The 22,649-nt window shown below is 37.6% G+C and overlaps 1 protein-coding gene across 6 annotated transcripts in view; it reads left to right on the forward strand.

The window, feature by feature from the left end:
- The window catches only part of PAPSS1 (3'-phosphoadenosine 5'-phosphosulfate synthase 1), a 53,741-nt gene extending 40,260 nt beyond the window's left edge, over positions 1-13,481 (forward strand). For all 6 annotated transcript variants that reach the window (XM_057404576.1, XM_057404573.1, XM_057404572.1 and 3 more), the window contains exons 11-12: positions 2,438-2,667; positions 11,870-13,481. In XM_057404576.1, the coding sequence (XP_057260559.1) occupies positions 2,438-2,667; positions 11,870-12,008 (369 nt within the window). In that variant the 3' untranslated portion in view covers positions 12,009-13,481. The remainder of the gene's footprint in view (positions 1-2,437; positions 2,668-11,869) is intronic.
- Positions 13,482-22,649: the final 9,168 nt, after the last annotated feature.

The following is a 22,649-nucleotide window of genomic DNA, read 5'->3' on the forward strand; positions in this document are numbered from 1 at the left end:
AAAAGTTTCCTCCTAAGCTATACATCATTTCCAGTAACTTCAGAGTACAGCCTGACAATAATGTTTGTAGCCAAGTAATAAAAGATATTCTTCCTTTAAAAATTTTCCATGGGTCATTTAAAAGACATTCTTGCCGAGTTTGTTTCTGTAGCACAAGTCTCTAAAGAACAGCAAGCAGTTGTTAGTGTGGTTATCTACAGGATGAGTGAGGCCTTCCAGTCTGTGAAGATTTTAATGGACATGTTTCATAAGCATCAGTTTAGCATTTTTGTATTTTTAACATTCCTTGTAGTTACTTGGAAGAAAAGAAAGTTCTCTAAGAGAAAATTCTGTATCAAAATGCAGTAAATTCACCTGCTTAGGAAAGTAAATATGTTCTGAAGTAATATGCATATGTAGAAATGGGACAAGAGCTGCTACTTTTAGGTCTCAGACATGTGGTTTACATTGTTATAAATTGTCTTAGTCAAATAGCTTAACTTACTCAAAAATGAAGTTCTTACTTGCTGTTACCCAAAACTTAAATTTCTTAACTATGCTAGAATTGTTTCAGGAAATATGCTGCTAGCTGCTGTGATATGCTGGAATTTACTGTGTATGGTCCACTCTGTGCTTAAAAATATTAAAATTATTAGCATAATATAGACGCTTCCTTACCACCCTATTTGCTTGAATAGCAGTGTAGTGGGTAATGTCTGTCTGTGGTCAAGATGAAAACTGATACCAGTAGTACCTTTATAACTCCTGACTGCTTCCAAATTTCATTATTTGATTTACAGGACTCTGTCCGTATTGACTACAAAACTTCCTCCTTGATGGTTCCTAAAATGGTTTATAGAACTAATGTAGAGCTAATAGTTACTACTTTGTAAAATCACTTTTGAGCCTGTTGCCTAAAGCTTGTTAACATAGAACAGCAGGCACAGTGACCAAAATCTTTTATGTAAAGATTTGCAGTAGGCAGATGCAAATTTTTTTTGTGGGGGTTTTTGTTGGGTTTTTTGTTTGTTTGGTTTTTTTTTTATTTGTAATGGAAAGAAAATTTATTCATCACATTGTCTATTTACTACAAGGTAGTGGCAGCAACTTTTATCCTGTGATTTGTGGGGTTTTTCCCTTCTGCCTCCCCTTCTTAATTTTTTTTTTCCCCTCGACAGATGTTTGTTACCTTTCAATTTGGGAAGCTATGTAACACCATGCAGTTACTGGGTAGGCCTTTTAGTTTTGTGTGAAAGGAAGGCTGGAACATAGAAGAAACTACTGTTCCATACTTGTTGATTCTTTAAACTCTTATCTGAGTATCCTTTGGCAGATACTAAGCTATATAGATGGTATGACAATTCTTTTAGGGAATGCTTCCCAGTATGAGATGAGAACAAACTGACATTTCCTGAAGTGGCATGCCTTTGTTTCCTAAAGTAATGTAATAGTTATTTTACTTTTCCTGTACTGTGCAGGTATTTTTTTTCTATACAAAATATTACATATATCAAAATGAATTTAAAAAAGTTCACCAACAGTCCTGTAACATAGTAAGTCTAGAAGCTGTCATAAGTGTGACCTACCTAATGGTCTAGGGTCTAGTAAATACTACAAAAAGACCTTGAGAGAAAAAAATCATCTAGCCATATTTCAGAAAAGATGCATTTCTAAATAATCGAAAGTATTCTTTGTAGGGTGTGGATGATTGAATAGTCTTCAGAATTTCCTTTGAAGCATATTTTTTTTTTTTTTTCATTTTTTACCTTCAGTAGTAACAAAGATACGGGGGGGAGTAAAAATCAAGCTGTTAGTTATGAAACCACTCATTTTGAAATGTGCAGTGGGTAATGTGGAAAAGCTGTTTGTCAGTATTTACAGTACTTCAAATACTAGGTGGGAGGGAGTTGGTGCATCCAAGCAAAAGTTCAGCAAAAGTTTCTGATTTTGACGTTGGTTCTTCCTCATTTCGTACAGAGGTGTTAGAAACAAGTTATTTCAAAACAGTCAGGGAAAACAGACTAAATATTTACTAAAGGTGGAGTTGCCTTATCAGTTTTCATCTTAGAAGTTTGTGGTATGAGTAGGCAGTCTTAGTGGTCTGAAAGCCTGTTCTAAGCATTTATGTGCGGTATGTACCTAGTTCTTATGTCCTCTGGATGTTAATACTGACACAGATTAAGTGTCGAAGCCCTTCCTTGGACAACATCCTTGCCACATGCACCAGGTAAAAATGCAGACCATAGGGAATTTTTCATTTTTAATGTGTAGAGAGGTTGGCTAGATCACTCATGAGCACTGTGTTTAAGTAGCCTATCTTGTCTTTCTTCCGTTGAGATGTTTGGCAGCTGCCTAACTGTGATTAGGGAAAAAGTTGTAATTATACAATGTGTGTACATTTTAAGGGTTGTATTTTGACCATTTTCTTGTTAACTGTTTTTCCCTGCGTCTGTTCTAGGTTCAGTGGCACTGTAGATCACGGATGGTTGCAGGAGCTAATTTCTACATTGTAGGACGAGATCCAGCAGGGATGCCACACCCTGACACTGGAAAAGATCTGTACGAACCAACCCATGGTGCAAAAGTGTTGACAATGGCTCCAGGCCTTCGAGCACTGGAAATTGTACCCTTCAGAGTTGCAGCCTATAATAAGAAAAAGAAGTGCATGGATTATTATGACTCTGATCAGTAAGTTGTATTTTTGTGTTAAGACTTTTTGAGCAATAGCTGCCTTTTACTCCCCCACCCACATAAAAAAAATAGTTTTAAATTAAATTCTTATTGTTCAAAGATGGCAGTGTTTAGATGTGGCCTTAGATCACAAATGCAACTTGACTTCAGCATGATTTGGGTGCAGTTTCACAGCACAACTAAACTGATCCAACTTAAGCTGCCACTGGAGTTTCTCTAATTCTGGAACATACTGGTACAGAGTGCTAAATCCATAGAAAAATACCACTCTTAATTTTAATGGTAAGATTAGCTTTCCTCTGGTTTATCTTTCTAAATATACTTCTCAGGTGTCAGGTATGCATCAGATATGACTGAAGAGAAGCAGTAAGAGAGTGTAGCAGGAAGGTGATTGTGGACGAGAGAGGATGACAAATTATTATTTGCTCTGTTGTAAACTGGGCCAGGGTTTTCAGCCTTTTTTTTTGTTTGTTTGTTTGGTAGGCTTTCATCCAGTTACATGACAAGTAATTCCACCTTCTGCATGTTCCAGTATTACATTTCACTCATGTGGCACTCGTTCCAAAACTCACTGTATGGGCTGCTGTGGTGCCAAATGAATGGGACTGGGAAGGTGATTTGTCACTTTAGTTTACACCTCTTTATTCACATTATTGAACCATACTTTTTTATTGCATAAAAGTGCAGTTGAAGTTAATACTGAAAGGTAATCTGTCAAGCAAGATGGATTTTTTTTGTTTGTTTTTTTTTTTAAAAGGAAAACCCAATTTTTTTATATTCTATTTCCTACTGCTTCTAACTGAATAAGTATGTCTGTACACCATACTTCATCTTTGAAAGCATGAAATCAGCATGGGATGGATTGATCTGTAAAACTGAATGCATCATTTGTTCTTCAGCTGCTTATGCTGCAGTTACGCTGAGTATAAATGTCTCCAAGAATGTTATTGTGGCCTGCGACAATCAACCAAAAGGTTTTATTCAGTAGCTTGTCTTTCTTACCATGAATTATGTTTATTCGTAGAAAGTGTGCTTAACTTTGATTGTAAGTTATTTAACTGCTTTATATTTCAGCAGTAAATTCCAAGCACCTGAACTAGTCTGCTTTTATTTTGGAAAGCAGCAAAGTATTATTATCTCTTAGATAATTAGATATAACTTTATGGTATGTTTTTCTGTTATTTGGAAATCATAAGCAGCATGATAAAGGCAAATCTGTTGAAACCTGACAAGAATTAAAATAGTTTCACTGTATATTACTGTACAGCATCCATATGTGTTTAGAAATTTGATGGCTGGCTAAACTGCAGATGTTTTAAAATTGAAGCTAATCAGGGAGGCTTATTTAGCAGCTGTAGTTTACTGATGTTCTTCCTTCCTCCTCCCTCCCTTATAGGCAGCATTCCAGTGTAAAGTTTTCCTTAGAGCTGTAAAGCTTATCTGTGGATGGCATTGCAGCAGGGTTTTTTTGTTTTTTTTTTTTTCTCAAGTGAGACTATGGACACTGTCATCAGATTAGAGGCCTATGGCCACATGCATGCAGTATTTTCATTAGGAGGAGTAAAATCAGATGCTCCTAGTGTATGTGATATGAAAATCTTTCTGAATATATTGCCTCTTAGCTAGCTGTTGAACACTTCACTGCCTTTATGCCTTTCACTATTTGAAGGGTATTTTGAAGTCCTCAGGGGTGTGCGCAATAACTAGATTGTGATGTAAATACATCTAGTTTTTTGCAAACCTGTATACATTATAACATTGAAGGTTCACAAGGGTGTTGTTGTAGATACTGTGGGTATTTGTTCTGTTTGTTGTCCACATAATTCAGCAATTTTAGATGATAAATACACCAAGATATCACTTCTTAATTTAGAATAGAAGGGGGAGTGTGAGAGGCCAGAGTTTCCGTTTCATGTAACAGAAAATCTTTGTAGAAGAATAGGGATTCTGCGATTATTGATACTGTACTCTTAGTGGGATAGATATGATTTAGATCAAAGGGAGTAAAATTGTACCTCTGTCGTTAGCCAATGCAAATGATGATAAAACCCAGCAACCAAACGCTCTGTGGTAGTAAGATTTGCCTTTTGTCACACAGTGCATTATGCTCCCCTGTTATCTTTTCATCATGTCTGTAGGGACCCTTTGGTATGAGGCTTTTTTTTTTCCTGTTCTTGTACTACTAGTGTGCAGTTCTGCCCTTCTGCTTTCAGAATGTAAGGGATTATTTGTCCTGTCCTTCCCTCGATACTGTTTGTAAACCGCAGGGTGGACTGGAGTGTGGCAGCAATCCTCTAGGTGGCAATGCAGACACATGTAGACTCCCTGAAGAGAGAGCCATTACAGCTCCTTCTTGTCAGACGGAGCACTGTGGTAGGCTCCAGAGAGTTAGAGCTTGGGTGGGTGCAGCTGGCTGCATTTCAAGATAGTCTGTGTAATGCTGGAAATGTGGCAAACTCCTGGACCATGTGGTGTTTGACTGTAAGGAGCATGGCAAGGAATAGAGGGTTGTCTGGAAATATTAGAGGATCAGTACTGATGGAAGACCGTTGGGTAGGAAATCGTGATGTTCATGGAAATCTTTCCAGAGCTTACCACTTATATGGTGAAAAACAGTGCAGGTAAATGTGGGGAAGAGCACTGTATGCATAGACACATTGCTGTGACTTGCTTTAGAAATGGGCAACTTGATTTTTATTGCATCTTTCTGAGTTTTTTGAGGCTTGAAGACTTGGCAGCCAACTAGGCAATTCAAGAATTTACATCACTATTGGATGCACAGAAAGTTATGGCAAGAGGCTTTCTCTTGGACTAAGGTATAGATCAGCTGTTTTTCTGGGCTGCTGGAAGTAGTTGTTCTTTCCCTGAGTACTCATCTCCTACACTTTCAGGCCTCCTAGACGCCTGTGTTTGGGAAGGTGCTTGTGAGAAACTGTAATGAACACCGTCTGCCATCTTGGATGTCTTTTAATTTGGCAGATTGGGATCCACACCAGACTTGGCAGTAAAGGCATGCAGAGGTTATTGCAGTTGGGTTCTTTGCTGGTATTAGTGAATTGTCTTTGTGCTTCTGAAGGCAATCCCAAGCCATGGGGGCAGAGGGGGATGAATCTTTGGTTAGCGGTGAGAGGCTACTAAAAGCTTGATGCAACTGCCAGAAGGATGTCTGACAAGTTGAGGCTGCAGCATTAGCAGTGGCAGAGATTTGCTTTGCTTGTGATATCTCTAGACACTCATGCTCTGCTTTTATGGGAAAGAAGTTTGTTTCTCACTTCCATTAGTATCTTCCAGAATGTTTGGTGCCCTCAGAGCTTCAGTAGAGCCTGTCTCTGCTTGGGAGCAGACTGAAGAACATGACTGTTGAGTGTCAGGAGCTTGTGCTGTTGTTTGGCAGTGTTGAGCTGCTGTGGTACTGTGTTGGAGCTGAAGTCTGTCTGCCAGCAATTGTAGCTGCAAAGTGGTGCACAAAGTTTAACGTGTATAAATTGACTAAAGTTACCCTTTAAAATAATAAGACTTGTAAACAATCAATGACTTGGAACTATATTTGTATTTTTCCTCAAGAAGCCAGCACAATTTTTAGTTTGTTTCTTGGACATTTTAGAATAAGTTTAGCTCCTCTTGAAATTACAGTCTTAAAACATAGTTTTGAAAAAGATGTGTCTAAAACTAAGATTTAGGAAAGGGATTTGAGGAATGCATTTGAAGTGATGCATAACAGCACAGGTAGAGCTGATTTTGTTTTATTTTCCCTTTGTCAAAATGGGGATATTAAAAAAAAAAAAAAATCCTTTGTATTGTTTCTGAAGTCAGATAACAAACCTAATCTGTGTTTCTGTGGGAAGCCCTGAGCATTTCCGTTTGAATACACTTCTGAAGAAACAGTACAGATAAGTCTTTTGCTTATTGTTTTTATCCATTTAGAATTCACAGATTTTTTTGATTAATAATTGAATATGTCCAAGCGTGTTCTGGAAAAGTTTATGGGGAGAATTCTAGTTATAATGGAGAAATGAAAAATGAGTGTCTGGCTTGTGAACCACTATTAAACTGAAGTGTAAAGGACAAACAACCAAAGAACCAACCAAGCAATAAAAACAGCTCCCTCGCTCCCCCAGAAAACCCCAAACCTAACCCTACCCAATGCTGAAATCCCTTCAGAAAAACTTGGTGTGTTTCTTCAGCCAAAAAGGCCTCTCAGTTACCGCAGACAAGTGTAATTTGGGATTGGTGGCTTAATAATAGTAGCTGTTTGGGTGAGCAGATTCCCAATTCTTTACAGAAGATCAGTCCTATAAAATGCAGCCACAGACTGCTGCTGAGAAAAAACTCAATTAAGAAAGGAAATTAGTCTGGCAATTAAACAAGCCACAGCAGTGTCTGGAAAAATGGATTACTTTCCTTTTTTTTTCCCCTGGAAGAAAACTGATGAGATCATTTTGGCTAAAAGAAACTCATAGGTAGGGTTACTGGAGCAGCCTCTTCATTCTTTCTGTATAATGTGAATGAAGCATGGGTATCTGTGAAAAGGAGAGATGTAAACTTTATATAGTTTATTCCCAGGACCTTTAATATGGTTGTCATGACTGCTTTAATACTATCAAATCATACTTACAGAACAGCTGTTCCAGCTAAGTACATGCTGTTCCCAGATTTGTTTGGTGTGCTACCTGATTTTTAAAATGATAATAGAAGGCCGAGATAAGCACATGTACTAACTTAGCTACGTGAAATACAGTTTGTCAGTTAACATTAGGGCATAATTTAGGATACATTGAAACACTACAGCAACTCAGAAGACTTAAACACTCATGCAATCAGAATTTCATTTATAGCAAGTAAAGGATTTTCTTTGCATATGTTAATTATTAATTAATCGTGTTGTTCTACTTTCACAGAGAGTTTGTTTATGGCCAGTTAGGTTTTGTACCTAGCTGATACTAGCCAGTTCATTCAGTATCATGAGGAGTTCCCAAAGCATAACATAGACTGACATAACGAAAGACTTGACACTGTAAAGGTCAGCATTCTGTTCCTGTAGGAGCTATGGTGCATGTAGTGACTTCATGCTGCAAAGGCAAATTTAAAATCGGTGAAAATCCTTCTGAAAAGGGTTGTAAGGTTAAACTTCACCTCATGACAGATCCTGCTCAGGAAGCATGAAGCTGGAGAAGAGAATTGTTAAAGGACCTGTTAAAGGGTGGTGAGGCACTGAAACAGCTTGCCCAAAGTGGTGAATGCTCCATCCCTGGCAGCGTCCAAGGCCAGGTGGGACAGAGCACTGGGCAACGTGATCTAGGATGAGGTGTCCCTGCCCATGGCAGGGGGTTGGAACTTGGTGGTCTTAAGGTCCTTTCCGACCCTAACTATTCTATGATTCTGTGACTGAACCCCAGATAAGGAGGCTATGTATTTTCCTACCAATTAATCGGATGTGAAGTCTACCAGCTGAGTAGAACATGGCAGACATTTTGAAGCCAGACTTACTCACTTATTAGGGTGAATAAGTCATGTTATTGTTTTATTTCCATACACTTGTTTCCAAGCCCCTTATTTTTATAAGTAGGCAAACCCATGAATGAGTGGTCTGTGCTTTTATCATGAGTCTTGTATTTAAAAGTAATTTCTTAAGATCTTGAGGGCACCAGAAGTTGCCCTCCACAGAGAATGGGAATTTCAAGAGGTCATTTGCACAGTACAAGATACCCTAACAGAAGGTTGGCGTTCCCAAGGGAAAAAACAATTATGTAATATATTTTATACTTGGATTAAACCTGTAGGGAATAGTTGTTGAAATGGAAAAAAATATCCTCAGTCACTTTAAGGTACTGTACTGACATCTCAGAGATGCAGCAGAGGTTTCCTTGTGGGACTGTGGGCATCTTCATGCAGTTGTTTCCCTCTTGCAAACTGATGATAACAGTTCTTGTGACAAAACAAAGACGTTGAGTCTTTGAACTCAGCCTCACACACTGCTCTTGGAGTGCTTGAGTTCATAAAGCCTAAAGAGCTGTCATTGCAGAGGTCACTTGTGGTATTATGGTAAAAAATAACTGCTGATAGCACACAAAAAAGGAAAATCCATTTAACAGATTAAAACATTATTTTTTGTAAGAGAAAGAAAAGAAAGAACTGGTGTCCGAATTCTTAATCTTCTGTGCATGATTTGTAGTATTCTTCGAGTCCGATGCTCAGTTATTGTGAACATTTTGAAGATTAACAGCAAAAATTTTATTATTATTCTGAATAAATCACTGCTTTCCAAGTACAGAATACTATCATGTGCATCTGTGGGTGTCTGTATATACATGCAGCTCTGTGTGTGTGAAAGGAAGGCGCAATGTGAAGTGTAAGAAAAGATTCCTTTTCTCTTTTTGCTAGATGTATGAGAGCACAGCAAAGTTAACGTATTTTCTGTCTGCCTAGCTATGTCCTCCACAAGCAAGGAGATTTCACAGCATGTATCATGTGTATGTAAGGCTTTTTCCACACTTTGAGTGTGGGTAGGGGTCTAGGATGCTATGCCATGGAACAAATACCAGTCTTGATTTAATAGGTTTCAAGACTGGTTTTCAGTTGTCATTGTTGATTTACTTTTGCCTTTTTTTTCTTCTTATTTTTGGAGAATGCTTTTAATTGCATTGGCACCAAATATTACGTCAATACCAGTCAACCTCAATTTAGTAAATCATAATAAAAGGTCAAATCAGTATTACAAACATTTAACTAACATGGATTGTGGCTTAAACAATGCCAGTTCCAGCAGACACTGAATGGAGATTTTAAAGGCACTTAAATCTTATGCTTAGGAAAGTCTTAGCTTAAGTTTCATTGAGAGTCATTCCAAATCTCACTTAAGAATGGAACTTGGATGGCTTTGACATTTATATTTCATAGCAGCTTTAATGGTCAACTATTTCCCCTTCTTATGTTCTGTTCAAATCCATTTTGTGTAGAGTAGCTGCTGATATCTTCAAAATTAACTGAACAAAGTTACTTGACACTTCTTTCTAGCTTCATTTTTCCACAAAAACAAATTACTCATACTGGTATGTTTTATTTCAAAATACTCAAGGTTCACATAGGTGAACATCGCAGTGCCAGTACTGATAAGGTATTTCTGCTTAGTAGAAATCTCAGTTTCTGATATTTAGGAGGTTTGATTTTTACCATTAGTAAAGACAATGAGTATTCAGTGGTTATTCAGATACTCTGGTTTAGGTATGAAACTGAAGATCAAACTGGAAACAATAAAATTGCAAATGCAGTAATTGTAAAAAAGGCAAAATTAGTTGTTTCAATGTGCAGTATGTATTGTCACAGTACTATTTGTGATGTACCATAAATTTAGTGATTACTAATTAAAGTAATTATTTTTTTAAAGAAAAAAAAATGCTCAAAAGAGAAGTTTGGGATTATGAGAGGGCATCGTTAGTACTTTTGTATAATTTAATAGAATTTTTGAAACAGTTTCAGAAATGTTATGTGATACTGAAGGTAGTGTTTCTTTAATGATCCTTTCTCATGTTTTTCTTTCCTTTTCTTACAGTTTTTATAAATATTCTAGCTGCTTTTTGTGGTTTTCTCTTTGTTGATATCTCCAGTGCCTAGAGCTGCTTTTTATGCATCTAGGGATAAGGAGCTAGAGGAATTGGGGGTTTTATTGACTTATATGGCATGTATAAATTTATTGTCTCGGTACCTTAGTACCCCCCCTAGAATTAACCAGACTTATCACTTTCCCACGTATGTTTTATAGAAATAGTTCTTTGCAAAGCATGCAAGTTACCTTCAAGCACTGTTAGTGGCCAGGTGAACAGTAGGCATCTCTCTGCCAAAGAACAAGATTTGCAGCTATTACAAATAAGTGACATAACTTTTTCTGCCATGGGATTACATCAACTTTAAATTTTCATTTTGATGTAATTTATATTTAGCAGAATTGAAGCACAGTAGGGTGTTTTTGCCCTGTGACACTTCAGGAACTCCCAGTCCTGAATTGAGAGCAATAAGAAAAGAGCATTTATGGCAGTGATGCTGTGTAAATGTATACAATCCAATTCAAGTCATGGGGCTAGTGATTTTTTGAAGGGAACTGTGAAATGCTTTCTGCAATGTGCTAACTTCCATACCCTACTGAGCATAGCTCTGCATTTACAGCCAAGTTCTAACCTCTGATGCACACACTTGGCTCTTATTTCTGTAAAAGGCATGTACATCTGAGATAAATATTTGGGTTTTATTTGAGGCAGACAAGTAAAGAATGTGTAATGCATGCATATTGCAAATTGGGAAAATGTCATAAGCAAAATTGCATATTTAATTTAAGAATAAATCATTTCTCCTTTGGAGCATTTGGTAGAACTCTGGCATTCTTGCTTTTACTGTTTCAGTCTTCTGGGGACCAAGAGTTTAACTTGTGGAGCTTTTGCTGCTTATGACCACATACCCAATAAGTTAATATTTATTTAGATTGTCATGTTAATAAAAACATGTTTAGGGGAAGGCATGTGTGTATGAGTATGTGTGTGTATATATATATATATATATATATATATATATATATATGCATGCTCAGTGGCTTGCAGTGGCTCAGCTGTGAAGCTTACCTCTAGAGTCTGAGGCTTTTACTTTCTCTGTTCTGCAAACAGTCCTTTGCTAAGATGTCGTGCAATGTTTTTTCCACATTTTCTGCTGGCACTGGAATGATCTTCCTCAACCAGAACTGGAACCTTCAACCAGCACATAGGGCTGGTCTGCTGCTATGGCAGGGCAAGATGCAAAATAGGATGGCTGCTGATGCTTTGCAGAGAGCTGAGACGGGGTGGATGAGATGGTTCTCTCTAAACAGCAATTCCGTGTTTTTTCATAAGAGAGTGAGTCAGGCTAGATGGAAGCACAGTCTCGGTTCAGTCCCCTGGAGATCAGTTGGACCATGCTGCTAAACCTCAGGAGTTACCTAATCTGAATATTGTAGAGGGTGTATATTCTAGAGATTCACTGGCATTGCTGGCCAAAAGTCTGGTAATGACAGTTGCTACAAAGCATTTATACTCTCAAGAAAAAAATTGATAAAGTGTCAAGCAAGCAGAAGAATATGAGCAACTTTGCCTGCTTTTAAAATATGTTCTTTTGTTTTTTTTCTTCCCCCTTTCTCCTCTCCCTTTCCCCCCGCCACTTCCTCCTCCTACTCTCTCAGCCACGAAGACTTTGATTTTATATCGGGGACCCGCATGCGTAAGTTGGCTCGAGAAGGACAAAACCCACCGGAAGGCTTCATGGCTCCTAAGGCTTGGACTGTGCTGACAGAATACTACAAATCCTTGGAGAAGGCTTAGGCCACTTATTAACCACAGATCAACCTTTGACGCCTGATTTGTTTACGAGAAGGGGACCACACAGTCACCGTTCATGTTGCTTTGTTGTGGTGTCTGTCAGGAAGTTCTTCTCTGCAAACAGACTCTTTCTGCTTAACTTAGCATCATTATTTGCCTATCCTTATGGGTTCTATTATGTCCTGGCACCTAACTAGCTGCTGTTTTTAATGTCTTCTCTTTTATTACAGTTAATATTCTTGCAGTAGGATTTTTAACTCTTGTCATTTTTTATATTTTATTGTCTCTGTCCTATGACATCTGCAACTGTTAAATAGATGCAGCTTTTTCATACGTTATTTAAATTGTTGGATAGTGTCTGGTTTTAGTAGTTTGTTAGGAGAAAATGCAATGGTTAGATGCTTAACTGTGGCTAGATTATCTATAAATTGAAAAAGTAAGTAAGTTTTAAGACATCCATAAAAGTGTCCTCATCTTTATCTCATCATCATCTCCAGAAGCACTTAACATTAATTTCTTACTATATGTAATCAAAAAGCAGAGTTTTTTATATAACATACTTAATTTTTTTTGCTTTCTTCATTTAGTTTTGGGATTCATTTAGCTGTCTGGTGATTCTTTTGTGCTGTGGACCTGTGAAGATGGCCAAGGAGTGAATAAAAGAAAATATCTAGTTTTCACTTTGAATTGATAACTAATCCAGATTCTTTTTTTTAATGTATGTGCTTGTTGCCATATAGATCAGTAGGGAATGTTCTATTTCATTTTATATAACTGGACAGTTTTTGGTTACAGATGTACTTGTTCAGCTTACTAGAACTTAAAAAAAAAAAAGTCAGACCAATATGGAATTCATGTTTAATTATTTCAAGAAAAATAAAAAATTCCTTACATCTTGGCATATTCTGTGATACAAATGTTTATTCCTGAAGTTATTTTTTTGGCTGTGTTTCAAGGTGTCCAAAGAGTAGCTTCCTTTCCTTGCTTCAGCTTTGCTTGCTTGAAAGACAAAGCATATGTTCTTTTCCTAGGATTCTTTGAAAATCCTGAAGTTGGTTAATTTAGTATGTGAAATGTTAACTGCTAAAGGAAAACATAAAAAGTGAAAAGTAAAATGCTTCAAGTGTGAAGTAACATTGACCTATTGGGATTGATAACTTTGGCATCAATATTGGAATCAAGGTTTGCAGGTAGTCAGTGTCAGTGTAAAATTCATAACCCATCTTAGCCTTTTAGCTGGAAGCTATCTCATATCCTTGTCACGGAAACTTACTTTTCTATTCTGAACAGGAGGAACCAGCTCAGAACTGTTTTTAAAATGCTGATGCTGGCATGCTGCTGAGCTTGGATGAAGCATATGTTCATCTAGAGTTTTTTGGACATGGGGAAGGTTGTGATGTAAGGATGTAATGACTGGAATGAATGCTACTTGCAATCTTTCTTTACTTGTTTAAAGTAACCAATATTTAAGACATACTTTGAGAATTACTTCCTTGTCTTTTATTCCTCTGTCTCTTTGAAGAGATGTAAGAAGTATATTTTAATGGGATTCTAACCTCTGACTGACAGGAAGTAAGGCAGAATTGGGAAAAGTGACAAGGCACATTTATTAGTGAGCCACAACAATAACTTGAGACTGTGTTTTAGTAAGGTGAAGTTTATTTCTTCAGAATTGCTGAACAAATTTTCTTCAAACTTGGTTTTCTTTTTAGATTGTATCAATATGTAGGATGTGTGAAATCCAGAATAAAGAGCCAGTTCATCTGTGTGCAGCTGTTCATGCAAAACTTCAAGTTTTAACTATGAAGTTAGCAGTTGCTAAAATGGGATTTGCTGTCGGAAGTTGGAGTTTGGACTCTTTGCTGTCAGGTTTGATTCTTCTGCTTGCTATGATGAAGCATAATAAAAAGTGTTTTGGCAGTATAGCAAACACAGGTCTACAGAAGTGAATGTTTTCAAAGTGCTACATGTGCTACATGAAATCGTGAAGATAAGGGGTGGTGGTGAGCATGAATGTGACTCATCCTGTAGAATTAATTTAGAAGCAGGAATGCCTTCAAGCAAATTAATACAGTGATAACAAACAAATCTAGTTTTCATGCTTAGCTGGTTTGATGCTGAGGCCCTGTTACAGTGCTTCTGGAAAGTATTCCTTGCAAGTCTCTGTATTAAAGAAGCTTTCGGGTTTATTCTAAGTTTAAGCCAATGGCCGTGGCATTCCCAGCATAATGCTGATTAAAACCAGGAGCATCTGGTCAATTTGTGGACAGGACTTGCTCTACATGACAATATTTTCCTGTATCATATGAGTTTTCATTGTAGAGTTTGATTTTTATATCTTGTCTGCAGCTGCATTATTGAAGGAAATCATACCTACAGGAAAGGGCTACCCCAGAAATTATTCTTTTCTAGTGTCTCTCTTTCTTTAGCTTTTCTTTGCCTTATCTCAGTGGATAGTAAGTTATCTCAGTTGGCCAGTCTTAAGGTTCTGCTTTTTAACAGTAGGTTCAATTTCAGTAATGGTGTTACGGCATTTTTGAGGCTCTTCTGAGACAACAGTTGGGTATCTTCCAGGAGGCAGCAACAGGGCTAATGAGGTAATGGTGGCTGCACCCAGCACATGTCTTCACACACCTGCCATGTCACCAAAAAACAGTGACCACAGGAACATGCCATACAAAAGTAATAATACTCTTGAAACATGTTATGGATATAAAGACAAGCAGGTCCTAACTTTCGAGCTGGGAAAACAAAAGGCTCTATTGTCTTATTTCTTCAGTTCATAAACCAGTTATTTTTTTTTAGTGGAGAAATACTGATATGTACATTAATCACAAGTCTAAGAGCTATATAGGTATGTTCTTTTCTTATGAAGAACAGCCAAATAAGCTTCCAAGTGCATCCTTTTTTTTTAAAGATTGTTTTGCTTTAATAGTCAAGAGTTTTGCTCTGTTTATTAAGATGAAAAAAGTCAAAATGTGTTCCTCCTGCCTCCCACCTTTTGCCTCCACCTTATAAATGGTTCTTTACCTGCTACTCTTGCACAGGATAATTTATGGCTATTATCTTATGGGTTTTGTACAGTCTCAGGGTGATTATTCAATTCTAGCTGATCATTCTGATATATTGGGTGTTTGATGTATGAGAGTAATAACACCTTTATGTCTGTATGGGTGTTGCAAGGACAATCTGGGTCCAACTTTGCAAAATAGAATGAAGTGGGTGGAGATTACCAAACCCTAATCCTTGCAGTTCTATAATGGTACAAAATTACTCCCTTTCTGAGGTGAAATATTTAATTCCAGATGACTGATTTTGAGCAAATTCAGAAAGCAGGTTTTCATGGCTGAAAATTCTGGTTTCCTATGTGAACTCCCGTATGCCTGTTTTTGACTACCATGAATTTTCAGAGTAACTTTTCAAGTAAGGATTTACAGGTTGTGATAGAAAAATAGTAGATGAATGCTGAGGATGCTGAATTCTAATTTCAGTAGGGGTTCTGAGTACTAACAACTTGGTAATAGAGGTGTGAAATGGAAAATGTGGACTAGGTCATGGGTTTTTTAGTTTGGAGCTAACAAAGCTTCTGCATCTGGAATAATTCAGTAGAAGTCAAGAGGTTAGGAAATGAGTGGATATCTTGGTGTGGTGGTGATGGTGGTGGAGGAAATAGAACAGGGTTACCATGAGCTGTGTACCAGTACTGTAACTGGCTTGAGTTTGGACCTCCCTTGCATTTCATATTTCCTTAACAGAGTAGTCCAGATCCTTTTCTTTTCCTGATGGATTAAAGGTGCTAATCAATGTATTACTCCCTTTCCCTAGAAACAGTGATAACTTCAAAAATGTGTGTTGTGTATGTATCTCTTTCAGTATTTACACACACGTCATCCCATGTATCTCTGGTCATGAACCTTTTGTGCTAGACACTATAGGAACACAGAAAAAAGCTCTCATCTCTGCTTCCCTGTGAGTCAGAAAGTAAGTTTAGTGCATCCATGGCAGTGTCTACAAAGAAAGGGAAAGAGGAGGCTATTCCTTTTAACTTAATATAGTCGAATCCACAGGAAAAAAATAAGATGGAAACTGAATCTGCATTGAACTTTGCATGTATGTCTGTTTATCCATCTATAGAAACAGGATTTACTCTGGTACTTGAACACTAGTAAGAAATGTATACAAATGGTATTCTACTTTTCTAACCTGACACAGAATCTTTCACCATCACCTGTAAAATAATTGGGACTTCAGCCTCTAGCAAGTTGGCCAAATTAAATGCTGGAATGAAAGCAGCTGGTAGCTCAGAATTAGTATTTTGTTGTTCTTTATGAATTTGGCCTGGAAACTTGCTTACCAAAACTCCCAATTTATATTCTGTTAAAGAGGAGAGTGACATTAGTTCCATTTGTCATGTTTAGAATTTTTTTACAAGATGGAGCTGAGAAGCAAGATTGCCAAGTGTAAATCTAAAGCCTTCAATGGCCTATTTGTTGGATGCAAGAGTTCTGTGCCAGCAGCCAAACTGGTGTTAGATAATCAGGTGATTTAAAAGAAGACTGTGCTTTCTGCTGAGTTGTGTTGTTTTACCTTGAAGAAAGCCTGAGGGCTCTTTTTAAGTTTGCTTTCTCATTCACAAAAAACTTTTTGGTTATGAATATAGCTGGGTTTTTACTAGGCTTCTGAAGTGTCCATTGAAGGGTTTTCTTTGTGTCTCTTGCAAGTTCTGTGCCTGCTCCTGTGCTGGTAGGATTTTTTTTTTTTTTTAACCTGGATCCCTTTTCATTATTTAGTCTTTATTAAAATCACCTTTTTCTTCTTTATGGGAGTATATATATATGCATGAGCCAGAATCATGCCTTCAACGTTTCCAGAGCTGTGTACCCTAGAAACCTCATCTTGATATCATTTTGAAGTTGAGGCGGGAAGACAACTACACTGAAAGCTAGAAAACACTGCTTTAAAGCCACATCTGGAGTTCTTAGACAGTAAATGGCTCCAACATAAAATCTCTGTATTCTCCATTTTATATGCCATAAAACTCACGGATCTTGGATTCAGTATAAGGGCTCTCACCTGACCTTCATGTTAAAATTCATCTACAAAATGCTTTGAAGTGCCATTGTAGTCAGAACACTACCTGTCTGTATAAAAGGAGGAGAAAAAAATTCAAGTTTCAGTATAAACTTCAGTGGGGTGGAAATAGTGCCCAAATCTTGCATTATATCATTGGCAAGCAAAGGTGTTTCGTTTGTGAAGTCCCACACTCCTCATACTAAATTGCATCTTATTAGAAGAATACAAGCTTTTTGACCATATCCATTATTTTCATCTCATAACAGCAGTTATAATTACAAGTAAAAGACCTGCAGTCTAAGCTGTATTTTTCAGTATTTGCTGAGTACCTGCAGATCTCCAGGCTTTCCACCTAAATGACCTGTATCTGAATGTTTTTTTTGTCTAAATCACTTATTTCTGTAATGACTGACAGTAAAGTCTTGCAGTAATTGTGATGAGACAGATGAGAGACACCAGTATCCATGTGTTAAGACTCCCTGAACATCGTTGGTGCATTTTATTTTTTACAAAACATCACATTTTGCTCAGGAGCACAAACCAACTCCTCCAACAGGGAAACGTTTCTCTGATTTCAGGAGTGTGCGTCAGAGAAAAACATTTAGGTTTTTGTATAATTAATTTTATTCCATCATCAGCTTTCTCTCAAAGGCTTAAGTGGAAGCAGAAGAGGCTGCTTGACCCTTAAACATTTGGTTCAAATGGATTGCCTGCCATAGAGTGGAAAACTATAGCCATATAGTCCAAAGAAGGTTGTTTGCAGGGTAAATCACGTGTCATTGAGTTCTGCCCTGGTTATAGTTCATCTACCACCTGTGAAAAACAATATTTTGATTCAGTTGTTTCCAGACAGTGAAGACAATCGTGAGACAAGATCATGTTTAAACATAACTTTCCACTGGAAAAAGTTTAGCACTATTATAGTTTATATTTAAACTAGGATACAGTCTGAAAGATCCAGTGTTACAATTATATGAGCAAAAATTTCCTATCGTACTATGTGACAACAGAGCAATAAACATGCCATCAGAGTCAACATCAGAAGCACAGTGAAAATGCTAAGTATTGTTGACACTACTTCATTAGAGAGTTATAAATAACGCCTTTATTCATTATTTATTCAAGGAAAAGTACTGCTTCTGTCTGAAAACTGAAAATCTGTTTGCCTTACTTGGTAGTTAGAGACATTCAGCATGGCAGTGATTCTTCGTATTTTTTACTCTGAGTATTTTTAAATACATGCATACATCTGAGCTCCACGATGAAATGGCTTTGCAAAGAGCATTGAAGTTTTTCTTTGTAAACATTCTTGGCCATTTTACTTATAGTAGCTTGGTAATTTTTCCCTCTCTACAAATAAAAAAGGTCTCATAGAAGTCAATCTTATGTAGAGATTGAGTACAGAATTTTCATCAAATATTAAAACAACTGTAGTTGGCTTCCTTTTCATTCAAGCTTTTTGTTCACCGATGTCCTTCATTCATGTTGATTTCTTGCAAATGCTTTGCATGCTGGAGAAAAGTGTATTTAAAGATGGTGAGTTGATGGTAGAGAAATCCAGGATAGCTTTATTCAAGCACTAACGATAAAAGACCACATCTTATAATAGGTAGTTCTTTCTGTTGCAATCTAACCCCCACCAGCAGCTAAGCCCCAGAGAGCTGCTCAGTCACTCCACTCTGTGCTGGTGGGATGGGGGAGAGAATTGGAAGGATAAAAGTGAAAACTTGTGGGTTAAGATAAAGACAGTTTAATAGGAAAAGCAAAACAAGGAATTCATTCTACACTGGCCACAAGGCATTCAGCCACCTCCAGGAAAGCAGGGCTCCATCATGTGTGAGAGTTACTTGGGAAATCAAATGCCGTAACTCTGTGTCTCCTGTCCTTCCTTCTTCTTCCACCAGTTTTGTATGCTGAGCATGATGTGATAAAGTATGGAATGTCTCTTGCATCAGTTAGGGTCAATGGGCCCGGCTGTGTCACCTCTGAGGTTCTTGTGCATCCCCAGCTGTTGCTGTGAGTAGAAAAAGGCCTTGACTCTGTAAGCACTGCTCATCAGTAAGGAAAACATCCCTGAATTATCAACACTGTTTCCAGCACAAATCCAAAATATAGCCCATATTAAATTAGCTCTATCCCAGCCAAAACCAGCACACTTTCAAAAGAATATTGTGCCCTTTCTATATATCATAGTAGGGATATAAATTTAAATTCAAAACAGCATGTTCTGTCTAAAAGATGTGCAGGAAAAAATTAACCTTCAGTCGGTTTCAGGGAGGATGGGGGACACTTCCTTTTAATCACATTTTTAATGTACTTGAAAAATGAGAAGTAAATATTCTGATCTTTCTGTTTCCATACTTAAAGATGTGTCTGGATGGGGGGGACACCAACAAGTTTTCTCTCTAATTCAAATAGTAGCATTGTCTTCAGTTTGAGGATTTGGTGAATATTGGCAGTGAACTGAAAATTGTGGTCTATCTGGATCAATCCTATGCTAGATAGTCTCAAACAAGAGAATTCATATTTTCATTTAGGCATACTTAACTGCTTTTTTTCCTTTTTTTTTTCCCCCTGTAAGTTAAGGAATTAGGTGCCTTTCCACATTGATTTGTGATGTTAACTCTGGAAGACATCACAATTCATCAATGTGAACTTGAACAAGTTCTGGCTGCCTGTGGATAAATTAAATCTGAGTGTATGGAGAGCCTGCAGAGTGTGTGCTAACTCTCTTTAAGGGTGTGATTGGGTTTTGGAATACACAGAACCTTTCATTTTGACAGAAAAAGGGGTAAGTCATTCTTTTCTTAAATGGTTGCATTGGCATGGGCATTTCCAAAGGAACAGACATATTAACTAGCCAAATAAAGACAAAAATGCGGCTTACAAAATGATCGGTACAAATTAAAGAAGGCCTGCTCACTAAAACCCAGAGATCTGTGCCTGCGTATATCCCCAGGGAGAATACCACTAATATGAAGAATTCTGGCATCAAAGAGGACTTCACGCAGTACGAATTTATTATGCATTTCATGGTTCCTATGGAATTTTCAATGCCTGCTAAATCTCCACGTGCAATTTTAATAAAATATGTGCTCACAGTACAGTACATTTCGCTCTTGTATCTTTTTCTTCCTTTTCTCATAAAACACTGTTATTGTTTCAGGCTGAAATTTTCTAGACTTGGATGTGCCGAGGGAAGCATCGCAGTTTGCAGGGGGAACTCGTGGAGTTTACAGTTTCATCAGTCAGCCATGAAAACTGTGTTCTATGACAATGGAGTTACTGATTTCAGACAGGGACAGCATAACAGGGGCCTACAATCTTCTTTTGGTTTGCAGGTTACTACAGGTGTGTAGGGGTCTTTGGTTACTTTTTTGGTTTAGTAAACCTGTAATCTTGTTACTGTTTGGTTATCTTCTGGTGTTTCTTCAATGATGGTCTGTGAGCCTTGCTGAGATGTGCAGTTCACAAGTTTAAAACCATTGCTCTAGAATAACAGTAAGTTTGTATTTTTTTGTCTACATAAAATTACAACGTATGGAAGCATTCAAAGAAACAAGAATAAAAAATAAAAGATTATAAATTCTGCAGACAGTATTTGAAGGGTTAGCATATTCCCATTTAGACCATTTTACATCCACCACATACAAGAAAGTTGCTTTGCTTTCTGGGTTTGTACATTACTGCAAATGCAGGTAAGAACCCAGTGAAAGCTAAAACAACAGCACCAAACCAACCAAGGCTTCGAAGGCAAGCATCTGAATGAAAGACAACTCTTGCCTTCCAGTTAAAGAAGTGGAGCAAAAGAGGAACAGAGACCTTGAACTTTGGGACTAATAGCTTGTACATTAGATACAGAGTTGGAGCTGAAACAAATAGCACTACTTTATCTGGTAGAATGTTCATCTAGAATATTCTCCATACAACAAATGCTGAACCCTGTTGGTATAAGAAGAAAATCATGTAGGGTATTAATGTCTTTCCACTTGCTTTTCCTCAAGCAAGCGTTGTCTGCTGTGTGATTGCTGTCCTAACCCTTCGGCTGTTCTGCATTTATTTGTCTTGGGTCTGATGGTCTTGACCTCGACTCTAGCTGTCTTTGCGGGGCTCTTTGGACTTGGCTGCTTTCTCAATGTGGCAGATGCTAGATGTCTTTCACAGGACAGATTTTTTGGGTTTCCTCAGCATGCTTTTCAGAAAGCTTTGCTATTTTTACTATCTCTGGAATGTGCGTGTATGGTCTGTGGTTTTGGGGGGGGGGGGGGGGGGGGGGGGTGGTGGTATTTTTGTGGACCTGAAAGCAAATTACTGTAGCATGAACCAAAGTGTCCTAGTTCGCCTCTTAACTCTTTTAGTCAGAAATGTGTAATGCAGTGCCGTATGGGCTACCGTGAAGAAGGTTAACTCCATCCCAACCAAACCCATAAACCTTTGCTTCTTAACTAAAGCTGTGAAAGCTGGAGCAGCTGCAGCTTCAGAAATCCTGAGATTTTGCCATGTTGGGCAGAAGCTGCTTTTCTCATGTATGCAGAGAGATAGTAAAGGTAACTGCAATTGCTTGTGACTGCTGTACTTGCGTATGCTTCTATTTCTACCCATGTATACTTCTATCTATGGAATGCTAAGCAGCAATGTAAGTGTGAAGCCTGCTGAAAGAATTTGTGCCAGATCTGGAAGCAGAGCACTGTAATTACTTGTATGAGGTGTTTTTATTCTTGCCATGATATGGCACTTCGTTAGTACAACAACCAGAAAGATTTCACCTCAAAAATTAGGAAAATCAGTATGAGCATAAGTGACATGGAAGCAACTGAAATTAAGACAGTGAGGACATCTGAACTACATCTGAACATTTTTCTCTTAATGTCTTATAATAGTGCATACTTCATCTTTTGACTTCACCTTTACATTGGTCTGTATTTTGTTTTCTGTAATGCTTCCGTGATGAGCAATATGGGTCAAAGAGATTAACACCTAGTTTGCTACTAATCTGACATAAAGGCTGTGGTTCTTCAGTATTTCAAGGTAGAATGATAAATAATTATAGTAGAGAGGAAAGACTCCTTGTTTGCAGTATGACACAATGAAGCTGCATCTGGTAGCGCTTCATTTGCAAGATGTTCACAGAACTGTGGTAACATCATCCATGATATTGGAGTACAAATTGGGAAATAATCAAACAGGCGTATTTATTACAGGCTTCACTGGAAACAAAGAGCAAAAAAGAAAAGCCTGCTCTTCTCCAAGTGCCAGTCCTGCAACAAGTGGAGGTGATGGGGGAACACTGAAACTCGAAATTGGCACACAGAAAATACTAAAGGAATTCAGTGTTTTCACTAATATTCATCTTAAGCAGGGTTCTTTACTAGAGAACTGATTGAATAAAATCTTGTGTAAAATAAGCTTGTTCAAAGAACTATTTCTTGTTTTTTAAAGTGACTTTTATCCAAGAGCTGCTAAATTTGTTATAATTAATAATACTTCTACATTGTAGGAGGGCAGAAAAGTGCACTTAGAAAGTGGTAAGTTTCTTAATGTTTTAGATTTTTTTATCTCTGGTACCAGCCT

Source organism: Pezoporus wallicus, unplaced genomic scaffold (genome assembly GCF_028554395.1).
Source record: "Pezoporus wallicus isolate ANWC-B61680 ecotype Strahan unplaced genomic scaffold, APGP_CSIRO_Pwel_v1 contig_1583, whole genome shotgun sequence".
NCBI lineage: Eukaryota > Metazoa > Chordata > Aves > Psittaciformes > Psittacidae > Pezoporus > Pezoporus wallicus.